The 17,056-nt window shown below is 44.4% G+C and overlaps 1 protein-coding gene across 5 annotated transcripts in view; it reads right to left on the bottom strand.

Annotated features, from left to right (window-relative positions):
* Positions 1-17,056, bottom strand: part of ATP8A2 (ATPase phospholipid transporting 8A2) — a 651,919-nt gene that overhangs the window by 54,649 nt on the left and 580,214 nt on the right. For all 5 annotated transcript variants that reach the window (XM_045376972.2, XM_045376974.2, XM_065533079.2 and 2 more), the window contains 2 exons: positions 9,032-9,120; positions 2,110-2,214 (listed from right to left, as the gene is read on the bottom strand). In XM_045376972.2, the coding sequence (XP_045232907.2) occupies positions 2,110-2,214; positions 9,032-9,120 (194 nt within the window). The remainder of the gene's footprint in view (positions 1-2,109; positions 2,215-9,031; positions 9,121-17,056) is intronic.

Genomic DNA, 17,056 nt, shown 5'->3' with positions numbered 1-17,056 from the left:
ATTCTCACACCACATTGTATGTAATGTTTTCCTGTAAAATGTTTGAAAGGAGTTTGAGAATTTTGCTCTGAAATTCTCATTTTATTTAGAAATGACTTACGCTCCCTGAGCAATCATTGTGTAACTTGAGATATAAGAGAGGCTGCAAGTTGTTTCTAAGGATAATAAACTTACTGTGCTTACTAAACTTAACGGTTAAGAGGGATATGCATTTTACAGGGTTTTAAATATTTATTAATTTCATTATGCAGAAACGAAATTAATTTCCTGCTCCCTAATTTTTGGAGCCTATGAATATGTTTTTTTTTTTCAAGTCTCAAAGAGCATGGTAGGTTCCTGAAACTCGAACAGGTTCTGAGCCCTACGCCTCGGCTGTCTGATGGATAGAACAGCCCTGAACAAGCCTCACCCACGCATAGTGGTTACATGTACATCTGCGGTAAAATCAGCCCCCATCCCCATGTATTCACAAACTTAAGCTTATGGAAGACAGTGCTTTTCGTCCTGTTGACTGATGTCAACAAGACTGATGTCTCTGACTCCTGAATATGTGACAGAAAGAAACGTGAGCGCACTTCAGACTGTGGACAGAGCACGAGCAAAGGCGTGAAGTCAGGTTCACACAGGGTATTCTTCTGAACTTGTCTGCCTGGAATTCTGAACTTCATTCCATAGAAAATGGAGAGCCCACAGAGATTTAGGACCAGAAGTGGACTAGCATAGCTGCTATAAAATGAATGCTGGATAAACTGACTAAAAAATAACTCTTAAATAAATACAAAACCACAACTTCAACTCTATGCCATCATCCCTTTCCTAAAATCTGTTTGAAATCGTACTTTGAAAGCCTCTCAAAATATTTGCATTCTCTTTAACAAAAAAAAAATTGCTTTGTCTTCATTGCTCTAAAAGATGGTGCAAATAAACACAATATAAAGCAAAACACAAAGTCAGGATCTCTGTATTTGATTTCTTGATGTTTGTTTCATTAACAGTTACTGATTTCCTTCCAAGCATTTATAGGAGAGTTGTACTCAGAATGTTATAGCTATTCCATGTCCTTAATAGAACAATGGCTTTCAAGTACCCTGCAAATTGTTCTTAGGCCCAGAGAAATTTCCCTTGATGGTACATAGATTTTAACAGAATGCACTCTAACGACATTTTAACGTCTTGTGATGAAACAAAAACTATGCTCAGGCCCAGCTGTTCCTTGTGGGGAAGGGCAGGCTCGCGTTCAGGAGGAATTAGGCGAGCAAGCAGCAGTGTCAGTTCCAGGAGTTCACACAATTCCTTTCACCCCCCGGCAGAAAACGTTAACACTAAAAACTACTCCCCCATGTAGATCTGCTGAAGTGGAATGTGACAAGGTTTACATGAATAACAACGTGCATTATTTCACACGCAAACCTTCACCGTAGATACTCATCCGTGGGTAGGATACTTGGGTTTGAAACCCAAAGGCCTGGCCGGGCGTGGTGGCACAAGCCTGTAATCCCAGCACTTTGGGAGGCCGAGGCGGGCGGATCATGAGGTCAGGAGATCGAGACCATCCTGGCTAACACGGTGAAACCCCGTCTCTACTAAAAAATACAAAAAACTAGCCGGGCGAGGTGGCGGCGGCGCCTGTAGTCCCAGCTACTCGGGAGGCTGAGGCAGGAGAATGGTGTGAACCCGGGAGGCGGAGCTTGCAGTGAGCTGAGATCTGGCCACTCCACTCCAGCCCGGGCAAGAGAGCGAGACTCCATCTCAAAAAAAAAAAAAGAAATCCAAAGGCCTGGCTTTAACTCCTCGGTGGTAATACTGCTAACCCTGGACTCTTCCACCGTGAGATAATTGGCCACAACGTCGACTTTCTGCACATGGGTTATTTAGTTCACCTCTAACCCCAGTAAAACCCCCAGTCTTACCTGGAGACTTCCAGAGATTTAGGTTTCACGTGGTCACTGAGAGAGTGTGATTTAAATCTGAGAATAACCAAAATTCTTAAACCTGAGCATACTGTGCTCCCATCGAAAACCATGATGAGAAAAAGAAACACAGGAAGGAAGAAGGGAAAAGGGCCGGGAGAACATGCGTTCTGTGCGGACTGGGACGGAGTTTCCCCACCTCTTTCCATTGCTATCCCGCAGCACCGCTTTTCCCAGGACTCGAGACTTGGTTTCCAGCTCCTGCACCTCCTCCAGCAATGTCTTTTTGCAGGTGTGCTTGGCTCTGTATTGAGAGGAAAAGACAAAAAGAACATGGCATAGAGACTCGACACAGCTGGGAGAGACAGGCCGTTCCCCTCTCAGGCCACAGCCAAATGCCCTTTGGTGGAGGCAGAGGCTCGGGAAGTGGCGGAGCATTCACAGTCTCCATGCATGGCCCGGGTTCCATCTCCACAGCCCGGAGGCATCCTGAGTGCCGCAGACCAGACCTGGATCATGCACGTCAACAGTCACCCCCACCCCGCAAAGAACTGGAAGTCTGCCGAGGAGCCCAGCCGCTCAAAGACTGGGTGGGGTTCACGAAGACCCACGGTCTGCCTCTAAAGCATTTCTTGGCAGGAACTGAAAACTCAGAAGACACTTTAAACCCTCACCTCAGTGAACAGGCACTGGCTGCCTGGTCCAAGGACCCCAACTATAATCAGAGATCCCAGGGGTTAGCAAGTTTCCTCCCTCCCTCTTTAGTGTGAAAAGAGCCACTGCCACAGCAGCCACGGGACCTAGGATGCTAGAGTGCATAGTCTGGATGCAAAACCATCGGCTTGAAATGTGGAGTCAACACAAATCCCGAGTACAGGTTTCCCATCTTCCTCTGGCAACAACTCACCATTGCAGTCCACACATGCAGGCCTCAGTGGCATTAATACAACGTGTGAAATAACCCGCGGCCTGGACAGCCCACTCTTCTTGAATGGTAGGAAGAGTTCCCTCTACTCTTTTACTGATGAAACTAGGATGAATACCTCACAATAACTGGCTGATCTCAGAATCTTCATAAAATGGAAACTAAACAAAGCTAAAATTGAGCTACTAGTTGGAAACAATTTGGCTGCTAGTTGGAAACAGTCTAGGTGAAAAGACATTTAACAAGATACAGGTTATATAAGAGGGAAAAACCGTAAAGGGAAAAGACTCATAAATTAGTAACACACCAGATTAAAAAGCTTCACATCAGCTTAATTTCAATATAAATACACGTGAGGATCCTGCTGGGTACTAGGACCCAAAGATAGAATGAGAACAAAAACTGAGCACCTTTGCCCAGAAATGAAGACAGTGCCGTGGGAACATTCCGAAGATGTGGGCTCTTCCGGCAGAATCCTGTGCCACCTCACCCACCCTCCACCTTCAAGGAGAGAAAGCCTGTTGAGATAATGTGAGCCATCTCCCGACACTCCGAGTTAATCTATAATGGAGTATTAGCACTGACACTGTCTATGCCCCTGACATCCTTTCCCCCAAAGTAAACAAGGGAAAGCCACACAGGCTTTAACACAGAATGCCTTAATTCCATCAAACAGTGTCCTGAGACTCAGGATTGATAAAACACTGCAGTTCAAAGCAGAGCCTGTGGAATTTTAATTTAAACAATAGATGAGCAAACATCTAACAGTTTGCTAGAAAGGAGAGTCAAAAACGATGTTAAAATGTACCCTGTTCATTATTATGTAACATGTGGGGCCCCGAAAGTGGTCTTTTATCTCCCGGGCTTCTGGGGTTAGACTGACAACAAGGCCACCAAGTGCCTGCCCCGCCTGCCCTGAGCCACGGGCTTGCATGGGTCCTAGAACAGCCTGGTTACTATGAGCAGCATTGCTGGTTCTTCCAGGATCCCTCTCTCCACCATCATCCTCCCTCTCCCCTTTCCCCTGCACAGGAGTAGAACGGACCCCGTTGTTATTTTCCGGGCTGGGAGGAAATGGGGTTCCTAAGTGGGAGGCTGGAATAGGAAGGTTGGGCACTGGGAACCTACAGCTTAGGTCAGAATCCAACCCACTGTGGAAGCTGCCGGTTTTCACTCAATCGAAACACGGCCTTAGAGGGCAATGGTCTGAGCATCTCAGTGCTCCCAGGCATTGTGCGTGCTCTCAGGGGATGAAACTGCGCCCATATTCAAGAGTTACTCAGCAATTTGGTACTATTTCCGCTAGGCTAGCACCTGTGAGCTAGCCTGGGAACTTTGTCGCTATCGGAAAACACTAAATTGCAATGCTGGGGATGATTCAGCTTCTCTTTCTGCGTGTATTTAATAGCACCTGAGTAAAGGGATGCTGGCAACTTAAAACCCTGTTCTCCAGCACCTTCATCTAATAACGCCTGAATTAGAAAAACTGATTCTAAAATCTCCCGTCTAAAGGCTACGTGTGAGTGGTCTAAAATTAATATGTATAGGTTATAAGGTCAGTTGTTAAGCATTAGCCACTGGCATGTCACTTAGGTCTCACCAGGAGCTGGGGTTTGGTGTGTTCTGAGCAGCAGCTGTGACAGAATAAGCCCCTTATCTGTAAATGGCTTATTGCCTAGTGGCCCAGGCTTGCTTCATCTAACCCCACATCGAGAGGCTGGATGAGCAGAGAAGAGACAGAGCTGGGGTGCTGGCTACTGACTCGTGAGTGTGAGAGTTGTCTGTGAGTTTTCAGATATACCTAAGGGTGTCTCCAGGTTCTCAGAGACTTTTAAAAGAAATAGATTGTTTTAGGATCTTTTTTTTTTTTTTTCTGAAACTCTTTCCCTGGACTCTTCTTTTCTATGCAAGAATAGCAAGTCAAAAGGAAACGTTTAATTCTAAATGTGGATGGAAGCGTAAATATAACGTGCTGCAAAAGAAATTAGTTAAGTCAGAAAGTTAAAAGAAATCAAGGCCCATTTGTATATAGAAATTGCTCATTACCCCTTATTTCCATTTAACTGCCTATCTGGGATTATAATAAGGAAATGAAGTCATTCTGGAATTGGGGACTATATTGCTGATGTACAGTAAAATACAGGAGATACAGCTAGATAAAAGGAAATGGGTTCCTCTGTGTTCAGTGGCCTTGAGCTTATATTATTTTTATAAAGCAAGACTAACAAATTTCACCTAGATGAGAGTGGGTACATGGCAGCTTACCTCAGCATGCTGTCATCGGTAAACATTTTGGATGAATATAAGCGAAGGGATATTAAAATAGTTCTGGGCAATTTAAACTTCATGCTTCTAATAAAAATACTCATTAGCCAGGTATCACATATAATCAATCAATTATTTTAATAAAAGGTAGGTTAGTTTTGTCCCATATGAAAATTTTGGTTAGCAGGATAATAGGCATTTTATGGCGAGCCAAATCTGACTTAAGATAGTCTAATAACGGATCTTCATCCAGAAAGTCGACAGACCTCATGGAAAAAGTGATTGAATTACCTCATTCTGGTTCTCTTTTCTTACTCTTACCAGCTCAGGTCCTGAAATGGAAGCGAGAAAATGGGCAAAGAAATGGGGAAAATGTAGAAAGATGGAGCAACTCACTTTCTTCAGTGCTCACAGAAATATACTTGAAAAGGCAGGCCTGCGTTGGGCTGGAATTTAAAAACCTTTTTTTTCCTTCGAGACGGAGTCTCGCTCTGTCACCCAGGCTGGAGTGTAGTGGCAAGATCTCGGCTCACTGCAAACTCGGCCTCCCGGGTTCACGTCATTCTCCTGCCTCAGCCTCCCGAGTAGCTGGGACTACAGGCGCCCGCCACCACGCCCGGCTAATTTTTGTATTTTTGTAGAGACAGGGTTTCACCATGTTGGCCGGGCTGGTCTTGAACTCCCGACCCCAGGTGATCTGCCCACCTCAGCCTCCCAAAGTGCCGGGATAACAGGTGTGAGTCACTGCGCCCGGCCTAAAAGCCCTTTCAAAAGAGAGTGATAACCACCAAAGTTCGGAACAAAATAAAACATCCTGAAGATGGGCCCAAGGCAAAATGAGAGGCCTGCAGCACCCCAGTGGAAGCTCTCCCAGCATCACCATGTACTGCCATCACAGCTGCCCCGTGCCCACTCACGAAGGCACACCCCTTCTGGGAACCCCAAGGCGCATCACAGATATCGTGCCTCGGTAGATACCTGACAACTCAAATCCGATGATGGGTGGTTGGGGACAAGCAGGATTAATATTTTTGTTCAGCGCATGGTAAGAAGCAGCCAACAGCGTTTTCTAAAGCTGCAATTCAGAAAGAGAAATCTCCACGAAGCACTGTAGCCTTCTCAGAGGTAAGTGACTCACAATAGGCCTTCTCTTTTTGCGAGAGGCCTCCGAATTTACTTGCCTCAAAAACAAGTATTTCGGGTTTGGAGAATAATACGAGACATGATATGGGCCTCACAATCAGAGGGAAAATGCGCCAATAAACTGAAAAATGTCCTGTTTTTGAGGAGAGGGGTGAGGGTAGTTTAGATATTAAATAGATGTTACAAATTGAGCATCTATGTGCTTTGGGCAAATATTCCAGCTGACAGCCAATATATGCTATTTTCCCTGCTCCCCTAAATAAAACAAGACAAAAATCCATTTTAGAAAGCACCTCTGGAATTCAGCAGGGGCCTTTCTGGCTCAGCCCAGAGCTGAGATGCTGTTGGCTCCCAGGAAAAGCTGAGTTCTGGGCCCATGGTGCCAGGTGCTGGGTGGCCGAGAGCTCCTGCTGCAGAGGGATGGCCCTCAGCCTCCCCTGCTTGCCCCTCCAGCACCTTCACTGCAGAGCCTGGGTTTATTCTCTGACCCAGTTGGCAAGCTCCTTGGAAACGAAGTGACTTTTACTCTTTCCATATGGTGAAGCTGGGAGTAGTGTCATTTGATTTATCCTTGTTAAAATGTAAATGGTGCTAATTTTATGGTGCCAGGGGAAACCAAAATCAAGTCCTGTTTGAGGGAACAGATAATTTGCTTTGTGGTGACAGGGAATGATTACTCAGAACGCACTGGAAAAGAACCAGAAAACGGACAAAGAGGCACAGATACTTTGTCATGTATAAACATTCTCTTTCAGATGGAAGAAAGACTATTGCTAAAGTCTTCGGCAAATATACAGTCTCAATAGAATCTTTTAATAACACTAATTTGACATAGCTGAATTAAAATAAACTAATTTATAATCATGTTACTAGTTTTCAATCACTGTAAACAGAAAAGGCCAGCTGATGTGGCCAAGACTATTCTCCATTTATCTAGAACTGATTTATCTTTGCAAAACAAAGATTTCGAACAAATTCAGCAAGGGAATAGATTGTGCCACAATTGGGACTATTGGTTGGAAGAGCAAAATAACGGAACTAATATTCTCTTTCTTTTCTTTTCTTTTTTTTTTTTCGAGACGGAGTCTTGCTCTGTTGCCAGGCTGGAGTGCAGTGGCATGATCTCAGCTCACTGCAAACTCCTCCTCCCCGGTTCAAGCGATTCTCCTGCCTCACTCTCCTGAGTAACTGGGACTACAGGCGCGTACCACCACGCCCAGCTAATTTTTGTATTTTTAGTAGAGATGGGGTTTCTCCATGTTGGCCAGGATGGTCTTAACCGCTTGACCCTGTGATCCACCCGTCTCGGTCTCCCAAAGCATTGGGATTACAGGTGTGAGCCACTGCGCCCGGCCAGAACTAATATTTTCTTATGGTACATCTATTAGATCAAGAAAATATTTTTTTCTGGCAGTAGTCTTTTCATTTCCGAGGATTCTGATTCTGCTATTTGCAGAACATGGTTTTACCAAATAAAATGGAAGTAATGGTAAATCAAAGGATTTAAGAAATGAGAATTAATTTTTCTAACAGTTAAAAAACTTAATGAACAGGAACAAAAGAAAATCTATGTTATAATACTCTTTCCCCCTCTATCTAGGTCTGCATGAGGTATCATCGGTTGTAAAGATAATGACAAAAGGAAGACTTTTTCAAAAGCCATCCTTAACTGTCAGGCAAGAAAAATTCTCATTGAGTGTGGGAGGAACGGAGGGCTGAGAATGAAATCTGATGTCTGTTCCTGGAAGGTGTGGATTGAAGTCTCACTTCTCTATCTCAGAGCCCCCAAATAATTGTGTTTTGCCCGAAGTAAAGCCGAGCTCGGAGTCTCAGTTTGCAGAGAAGTTGGCACCCATTTGTAGGAGAAACTGGGTCAAACCAAACCAAAACTCAGTCCCATTTCATCTGGAGCAGCCCCTCCTTTTGCTCATGGATGAAATTAAAATTGACATGACCTTGGAACTTAATGGCTTCTTCTACATTGTAAGAAGGTATCTTGAAAATGACATATTTTAAAACATAAAAGCAAAATTGAACATGAATGATCTCCCATTTAACCTACATGATAGTGCCATCTTTGTGACCGGTTTCCTCATAGACCTGTGAGCTCGCTCTGGAAGAGTTTTATTGAAAGCATTCCTACTCTGAGTTGTCTGGAAAAATGAAGAATACTTCGTTCTTGTAATTTTAAACGACTTACCTATACATAGCTTCCCTCTAAGCACGGGAAGTGAAGCCAGGCCATGTTTAGCACTGAGTTTATGATACGAAGAGAGATGAGTTTTGAGTCATACTTTCTCAATTGGATAGAATGGGTGTGTACTTAGAAACTCTGCCTTACAAGCAACTTCCCTATTGATCTTCACAGTTTCTCCCACGGCTCTTTTGTGTCTGTACTTTTTTCTTTTCTTTCTGTTTCTTTTTGTTTAGAGGCAGGGTCTTGCTTTGTGGCCCAGGCTGGAGTATAGTGGCACGACCATAGCTCACTGCAGCCTCAAACACCTGGGCTCGAGTGATCTTCCCACCTTGGCCTCCTGAGCAGCTGAGACTAGAGCTATGCGTTGCCATGCCCCGCCGATTTTCCTATTGTTATGGTTGTCTATATTTTCTTATCAAGATGAAGCACACGTTAAACGAAAAAAACTTTTTTTCATTTCTGGCAGGTGGCAGGAGACCCCTTTCTCCCAAATTCCTGTCATTCTCATACCCTGTAGCAGGGCTCATGGGAAAGACAATTCTAGGGACAGAAAAGCCAGACGTGGGGTCCCCACTTCACTTTTACACTTACGCTCTCCACGCCACATCTTCAATCAAACAGGCAGTAGGAACCAGAAATAATCCCAACCAGAAGTGTGCGGAGCTCAGGACCATAGTTGCCTGCAAGAAACAGAAGTGACAACTGCTTGAATACGCTCTCTTTCCAAAACAGCGCAACATAATTTAATCAAGGAAAATATTTCACAATACAAAAACAACAGATGGTATTAAACGCAATGAGAGGTAACCCGTGCACTGGCAGGACCATTCAGGGGACGGAAGGGGCTTGCTCCTCTCTGCAGCCCTTTCTCCTCTCACTTTCCTTCTTCTAGTTTCACGTGTGTCCTTGCCTCTCTTTTATAAAGTGCTTCAAGCGCCTTCCGATCAGGATGCGGTCCCAAATCCTTCCTAAAGAGAGCTGTTGGAGCCACCAACACTGCTCCACTGAGGAGTAAACGGTGCCTCACTAGGCTCCTCCATTCACTCAGCATCAGCTCCTTTTCTCTCAGTTTCTGTTCATTCACGGAGCCAGGACCCGTGTCCCTGGTACAAGGCAGGATGGCTCTCCCCACCCAGGAAAGGAAGATGAGTAAGTTATAGTCCTTGCCTTCAGGGGATTAAATACCCTCTGGCGCAATCTACATTACACAGGGGAATATGGCACCTATCACGAAAATATCCGATGGGGCTTCTGGGAAGAATTCTTAAAGATGACGGAGTATGAGATGTGCCTGGAAACATGAACAGGATTTCAGTAGCTAGAGGTGGGTAGATGGACAGAGATTCCAAGTGGAAGGATGAAGGACAGGGGAGAGCAGCAAGGAGTGTAGCTTTCATGACTTCTTTGTTCCTGGCACGCTGGTCAGGGATAGCCTGGGAGGGAAAAGGTAGAGAGGGTTTTGGGGATCAGAGCTGCAGGGCCAAGTTAGATGTTAGGTGAGTTGAAAAGAGAACTTAGGGCAAAAGCAGAGGGAGGGAGGAGTTTACTCTCAACAGAGATGGGGGCCTGAGTAGGGCAGATGCCTTCAATTTTGGGTTTTTTTTTTTTTTTGAGACGGAGTCTTGCTGTCGCCCAGGCTGGAGTGCAGTGGTACGATCTCGGCTCACTGCAAGCTCTGCCCCCTGGGTTCACACCATTCTCCTGCCTCAGCCTCCCGAGTAGCTGGGAATACAGGCACCCGCCACCACGCCCAGCTAATTTTTTGTATTTTTAGTAGAGACGGGTTTTCACCGTGTTAGCCAGGATGGTCTCTATCTCCTGACCTCGTGATCCGCCTGCCTCGGCCTCCCAAAGTGCTGGGATTCCAGGCCTGAGTCCCCGCGCCCGGCCCAATTTTGGTTTTGAATGAGCAAAAGCCTGGAGCCTGCAGCTGGCTAGGAATTAGGAGGCTGGCCTACCAGGTGGGCCACCTGAGAAAGGGACTCAGGTTAGTGTGACAAACCCTTCGTGTTCACTGGATTTCTTTTCTGGAGGCCTCAACCATTTGGTCCTACTGGAATAGATGTTTCGCTACAGCTCACTGCAAAGGAGAGTGAGACTTACAGAGGGAGGGAGAGCAGAGGGCCTGAGACACAATTAACCGCCTCTGGGACCCTCCACAGGGACTGGAAGGGTCTAAGAATCCCGGAGGCCTGGATTTATAGCTCCCTTTATGCAGTACAATGAGGGCAGGATTCACCCGACTCAAGCCTGGCACCCAAAAGTCTACCCACTCTTCGGTTTCCATCGTCTGCTCCAGCTGGACGGCCACACGCACTGCAGCCCTACTGCTCCCTCTTCCCTGCAGGGCTTCCCTGCCCAGCGTCTATTCTCACAGCATCCCCACCTGCTTACCCTGATCCCGAGCACCCAGCTTCCCCATCTGGCCAAGGCCATGCCTAACCCCAGCCCTCCTGCCTCTGGGCCCCTTCACATAGGCCTGTTGGTGGTGGTTGGCATTTTATGACAATTAAACAAAAAAGCAGTGAGGTTTACAGGAAAAGAGTCGAAATCCAACCCTGGAATGGGAGGACTTGCTTTGCTTTTCAGACAACCAAGAGTACCAGCTTCTGACAGAAAAGTTTAAAACCTTAAAAATGTGTGAGTACATTTTGCCCCATCAATTACATCTCTCAGAATTCATCCTAGGTCTTCATCCTAAGGAAGGAAGGAAACATGCAAAGCAGCAAGTACAATGATATTCACAAGAGTGCTATTCTATCAAAGAAACCAGAAGTAGATGTCCCAGGAGAAGATCTATTAAATGTACCATGGCACTTACATACAATAGATTTCCATGCAAGCAATTAAAGTAATGTAGAATTATATTTGTTGACAGAGATGTTGTATTCTACTGCCACTAAGAAACATGGATTCTATGATAACATCTCATAGAGGACCCATCATGGCGGTTGTGGGAAAGGAAGCACCACTGGCCCAAGCTTCAAAATTAAACTTGAGGTGTCACCCCTAGAGGAGGTATGCCCACACGTACACGTCTTTATTACATCTTTATTACACATTTGTCAGTACATATCAATAGATACCATCATTTCTGTAGTCCTGTTTTGGTATTTCCTGACCTTTACAAAGACACTCCAGGACTTCAAAAACAGTGGGGTGTCCCAGGCCCTGATGGACTTGAGAGTGCCTCCTTCAAGTGTGGGCAGGTGTACGTGCTCAGGAACAATGCACGGAACAGTACACGGAAACGAGGATCTGGGCGGCACAACTGGTGATTTGTATTGTCATATCTCTTTGTGTATCTCCATTTCCTGTTTCTTCTACAGAAAACATGTATGTTGGCAAAACTCAACTCTCTCGAAAGGGATTGGATCAGCCTGCTCCTTCCAGCTCCTGTTGTCCTGCCTCCAGGGTAAACAGGGTCTCCAGAGGCGACCTTGGGTTCTGCTCATGCTACAGATGCCCGAGGCGGTGCTTGGCCCCTGGAAGATGGACTCGTTCAAGCTGTACTTGTGCGGATACATGCAGGATCATTCACTATGTGGATTTATTTAAGAAATCAGTGATTTTATAATAAGGTATCATTTAAAATAGATTATAACTCAAATGTACCCTGTAAATATGTAAAATATTATGTATCAATAAGAAATAGATTATGAAACTCAGAACTTTAGTTGCTGAGGGAAAAAAGGAAAATGAATTTTGAATTCTCTTGTTGAAAATATGAAGTCTGTCCCAAACTAATAAAGATTACACGGAGACTTGAAAGTATTGTTCTGTTGCTGGTCTTCAAAACTGGGAGCTGTGACTGTGACACATATAACTAATTTTAAAGGTGTGTCTCAGAAAGGTTCCTACCATCCTAATTTTCACAGATGGACTGAGACCCAGAGTCCTGAAATCCTTCTAAGGTGATCTACTAACTACTTAGGTGCCATATGCCTAGGAACTCACTGCAGTCAATTACAGGAAAGTGAGGCTCAGGTGGGTAGAATTATTGATACATTAGGACCAAGCTGGTGAGAGCCAGACACAGGATTGGAGGCCTGTCTGACTGTAAAGCCAATGAGCTGTGCAGTACTGCCTAGGGTGAGACGAGGAGTATTAACAAGGGACACCCATGCACCTGTGGATCAGGAGTCGTGAATACATTAGCTTCAGCCACGCCACTCATCACGTGCACCCCAGTGCCCCAGGACCAGCTGTCCACCAATGTGGTGACAAACTAGAAAAGGTTATTTTTATTTTTATTATACTTTAAGGTCTGGGATACATGTGCAGAACACATACAGGTTTGTTACATAGGTATACATGTGCCATGGTGGTTTGCTGCACCCATCAACCTGTCACCTACATTAGATATTTCTCCTAATGCTATTCCTCCCCTAGCCCCCCACCCTCCAACAGGCCCTGGTGTGTGATGTTCCCCTCCCTGTGTCCATGTGTTCTCATTGTTCAACTCTCACTTATGAGTGAGAACGTGCGGTGTTTGGTTTTCTGTTTCTGTGTTAGTTTGCTAACTAACCATCATTCCTGAGAATGACGGTTTCTAGCTTCATCCACATCCCTGCAAAGGACATGAAGTCATCCTTTTTTACGGCTGCATAGTATTCCATGGTTTATATGTGCCACATTTTCTTTGTCCAGTCTATCACTGATGGGCATTTGGGTTGGTTCCAAGTCTTTGCTATTGTGAATAGTGCTGCAATGAACATATGGGTACATGTGTCTTTATAGCAGAATAATTTATAATCCTTTGGGTACACACCCAGGAATGGGATTGCTGGGTCATATGGTATTTCTGGTTCGAGATCCTTGAGGAATTTTCACACTGTCTTCCACAATGGCTGAACTCATTTACACTCCCACCAACAGTGTAAAAGCGTTCCTATTTCTCCACATCGTCTCCAGCATCTTTTGTTTCCTGACTTAATAATAATCGTGATTCTAATTGGTGCCAAATGGTATCTCATTGTGGTTTTGACTTGCATTTCTCTAATGACCAGTGATGACAAGCTTTTCTTCATACGTTTGTTGGCCACATAGATGTCTTCTTTTGAGAATTGTTTGTTCATATCCTTCAGCCACTTTTTGATGGGGTTGTTTTTTTTCTTGTAAATTTAAGTTCCTTGTAGATACTGGATATTAGTCCTTTGTCAGATGGACAGATTGCAAAATTTTTCTCCCATTCTGTAGGTTGCCTGTTCACTCTGATGATAGTTTCTTTTGCTGATGCTCTTTAGTTTAATTAGATCCATTTGCCAATTTTGGCTTTTGTTGCCATTGCTTTCGGTGTTTTAGTCATAAAGTCTTTACCCATGTCTATGTCTTGAATGGCATTGCCTAAGTTTTCTTCTAGGATTTTTATGGTTTTAGGTCTTATGTTTAAGTCTTTAATCCACCTTAAGTTAATTTTTTTGTATAAGGTATGGGGAAGGGGTCCAGTTTCAGTTTTCTGCATATGGCTAGCCAGTTTTCCCAACACCATTTATTAAATAGGGATTCCTTTCCACATTGCTTGCTTTTGTCAGGTTTGTCAAAGATCAGACGGTTGTAGATGTGTGGCATTATTCCTGAGGCCTCTGTTCTGTTCCACTGGTCTATACATCTGTTTTGGTACCAGTACCATGCTGTTACGATTACTGTAGCCTTGTAGTATAGTTTGAATTCAGGTAGTGTGATGCCTCCAGCTTTGTTCTTTTTGCTTAGGATTGTCTTGGCTATGCGGGCTCTTTCTTGATTCCATATGAAATTTAAAGTAGTTTTTTCTAATTCTGTGAAGAAAGTCAATGGTAGCTTGATGGGGATAGCATTTAATCTATAAATTCTTTCTATTCATGAGCATGGAATGTTTTTCCATTTGTTTGTGTCCTCTCTTTTTTCCTGGAGCAGTGGTTTGTAGTTCTCCTTGAAGAGGTCCTTCACATCCCTTGTAAGTTGTATTCCTAGGTATTTTATTCTCTTTCTAGCAGTTGTGAATGGGAGTTCACTCATGATTTGTCTGTTTGTCTGTTATTGGTGTATAGGAATGCTTGTGATTTTTGCACATTGATTTTGTATCCTGAGACTTTGCTGAAGTTGCTTATCAGCTTAAGGAGATTTTGGGCTGAGATGATGGGGTTTTCTAAATATGCAATCATGTCATGTGCAAACAGAGACGATTTGACTTCTTCTCTTCCTATTTGAATACTCTTTATTTCTTTCTCTTGCCTGATTGCCCTGGCCAGAACTTCCAATACTATGTTGAATAGGAGACAGGGCATCCTTGTCTTGTGCCGGTTTTCAAAGGGAATGCTTCCAACTTTTGCCCATTCAGTATGATATTGGCTGTGGGTTTGTCATAAATAGCTCTTATTGAGATACGTTCCATCAATACCTAGTTTACTGAGAGTTTTTAGTATGAGGGGGTGTTGAATTTTATTGAAGGTCTTTTCTGCATCTAGTGAGGTAATCATGTGGTTTTTGTCGTTGGTTCTGTTTATGTGATGGATTAAGCTTATTGATTTGTGTGTGTTGAACCAGCCTTGCATCTAGGGATGAAGCTGACTTGATCATGGTGGATAAGCTTTTTGATGTCTGCATTCAGTTTGCCAGTATTTTATTGAGGATTTTCGCACTGATGTTCATCAGGGATATTGGCCTGAAATTTTTTGTTTTGTTGTGTCTCCGCCAGGTTTTGGTATCAGGATGATGCTGGCCTCATAAAACGATTTAGGAAGGAGTCCGTCTTTTTCCATTGTTTGGAATAATTTCAGAAGGAATGGTACCAGCTCCTCTTTGTCCCTCTGGTAGAATTCGGCTGTGAATCCATCCAGCCCTGGGCTTTTTTTGGGTGGTAGGCTATTAACTACTGCCTCGATTTCAGAACTTGTTATTGGTCTATTCGGGGATTCAACTTCTTCTTGGTTTAGTCTTGGGAGGGTGTATGTGTCCGGGAATTTATCCATTTACTGTAGATTTTCTAGTTTATTTGCATAGAGATGTTTACAGTATTCTCTGATGGTAGTTTGTATTTCTGTGGTATCAGTGGTGACATCCCCTAGATCATTTTTTATTGTGTCTATTTGATTCTTCTCTCTTTTCTTCTTTAATAGTCTGGCTAGCAGTCTATCTATTTTGTTAATCTTTTCAAAAAACCAGGTCCTGGATTAATTGATTTTTTTGAAGGGTTTTTCATGTCTCTATTTCCTTTAGTTTTGCTCTGATCTTAGTTATTTCTTGTCTTCTCCTAGTGTTTGAATTTGTTTGCTTTTTCTTCTCTAGATCTTTTAATTGTGATGTTTGGGTGTCGATTTTGGATCTTTCCTGCTTTATGTTTTTCTCCAAACTGGTTATTCTAGTTAGCAATTTCTCTAACCTTTTTTCAAGGTTCTTAACTTCCTTGCATTGGGTTAGAACATGCTCCTTTAGCTCGGAAGAGTTTGTTATTACCCACCTTCTGAAACATACTTCTGTCAATGTGTCAAACTCATTCTCTATCCAATTGTGTTCCCTTGCTGGTGAGGAGTTGTGATCCTTTGGAGGAGAAGAGGCATTCTGGTTTTTGGAATTTTCAGTCTTTTTGTGCTGGTTTTCCCTCATCTTTGTGGATTTATCTACCTTTGGTCTTCGATGTTGGTGACCTTCAGATGGGGTTTTTGAGTGGACATCTGTTTTGTTGATGTTGATGAAATTCCTGTTTGTTAGTTTTCCTTCTAATAGTCAGGTCCCTCTGCTGCAGGTCTGCTGGAGTTTGCTGGAGGTGTTTGCCTGGGTATCAACAGCAGAGGCTGCAGAACAGCAAAAATTGCTGCCTGTTCCTTCCTCTGGAAGCTTCATCCCAGAAGGATACCCACCAGATGCCAGTGAGAGCTCTCTCGTATGAGGTGTCTGTTGACCCCTGTTGAGAGGTGGTGTCTCCCAGTCAGGAGGCATAGTGGTCAGGAATCTACTTGAGGAGGCAGGTCCACTGGTCTGTTCAGAGCTGGCACGCAGGGATGTTTAAGTCTGCTGAAGCTGTGCTCACAGCTGCCCCTTCCCCCAGGTGCTCTGTCCCAGGGAGATGGAAGTTTTATCTATAAGCCCCTGACTGGGGCTGCTGCCTTTCTTTCAGAGATGCCCTGCCCAGAGAGGAGGAATCTAGAGAGGCAGTCTGGCTACAGTGGCTTTGCCAAGCTGTGGTGGGCTCCACCCAGTTCAAACTTCCGGCTGGCTTTGTTTACACTGTGAGGGGAAAACTGCCTACACAAGCCTAAGTAATGGCGGACGCCCTTCCCCCAACCAAGCTTGAGTGTCCCAGGTCAACTTCAGACTGCAGTTCCGGCAGGGAGAATTTCAAGCCAGTGGATCTCAGCTTGCTGAGCTCTGTGGGGGTGGGATCTGCTGAGCTAGACCACTTGGTTCTCTGGCTTCAGCCCCCTTTCCAGGGAAGTGAATGGTTCTGTCTGGCATTCCAGGTGCCACTGGGGTATGAACAAAAACTCCTGCAGCTAGCTCAGTGCAAAACGACCACAGATTTGCGCTTGAAACCCAGGGCCCTGGTGACATAGGCACCTGAGGAAATCTCCTGGTCTGTGGGTTGCAAAGGCCATAGGAAAAGCGTAGTATCTGGGCTGGAATGCACCGTTCCTTACA

This window comes from Macaca fascicularis, chromosome 17 (genome assembly GCF_037993035.2).
Source record: "Macaca fascicularis isolate 582-1 chromosome 17, T2T-MFA8v1.1".
Classification (NCBI taxonomy): domain Eukaryota; kingdom Metazoa; phylum Chordata; class Mammalia; order Primates; family Cercopithecidae; genus Macaca; species Macaca fascicularis.
The sequence above is the reverse complement of the archived record's forward strand: the minus strand, read 5'-3'. Positions and strand labels throughout refer to the sequence as shown.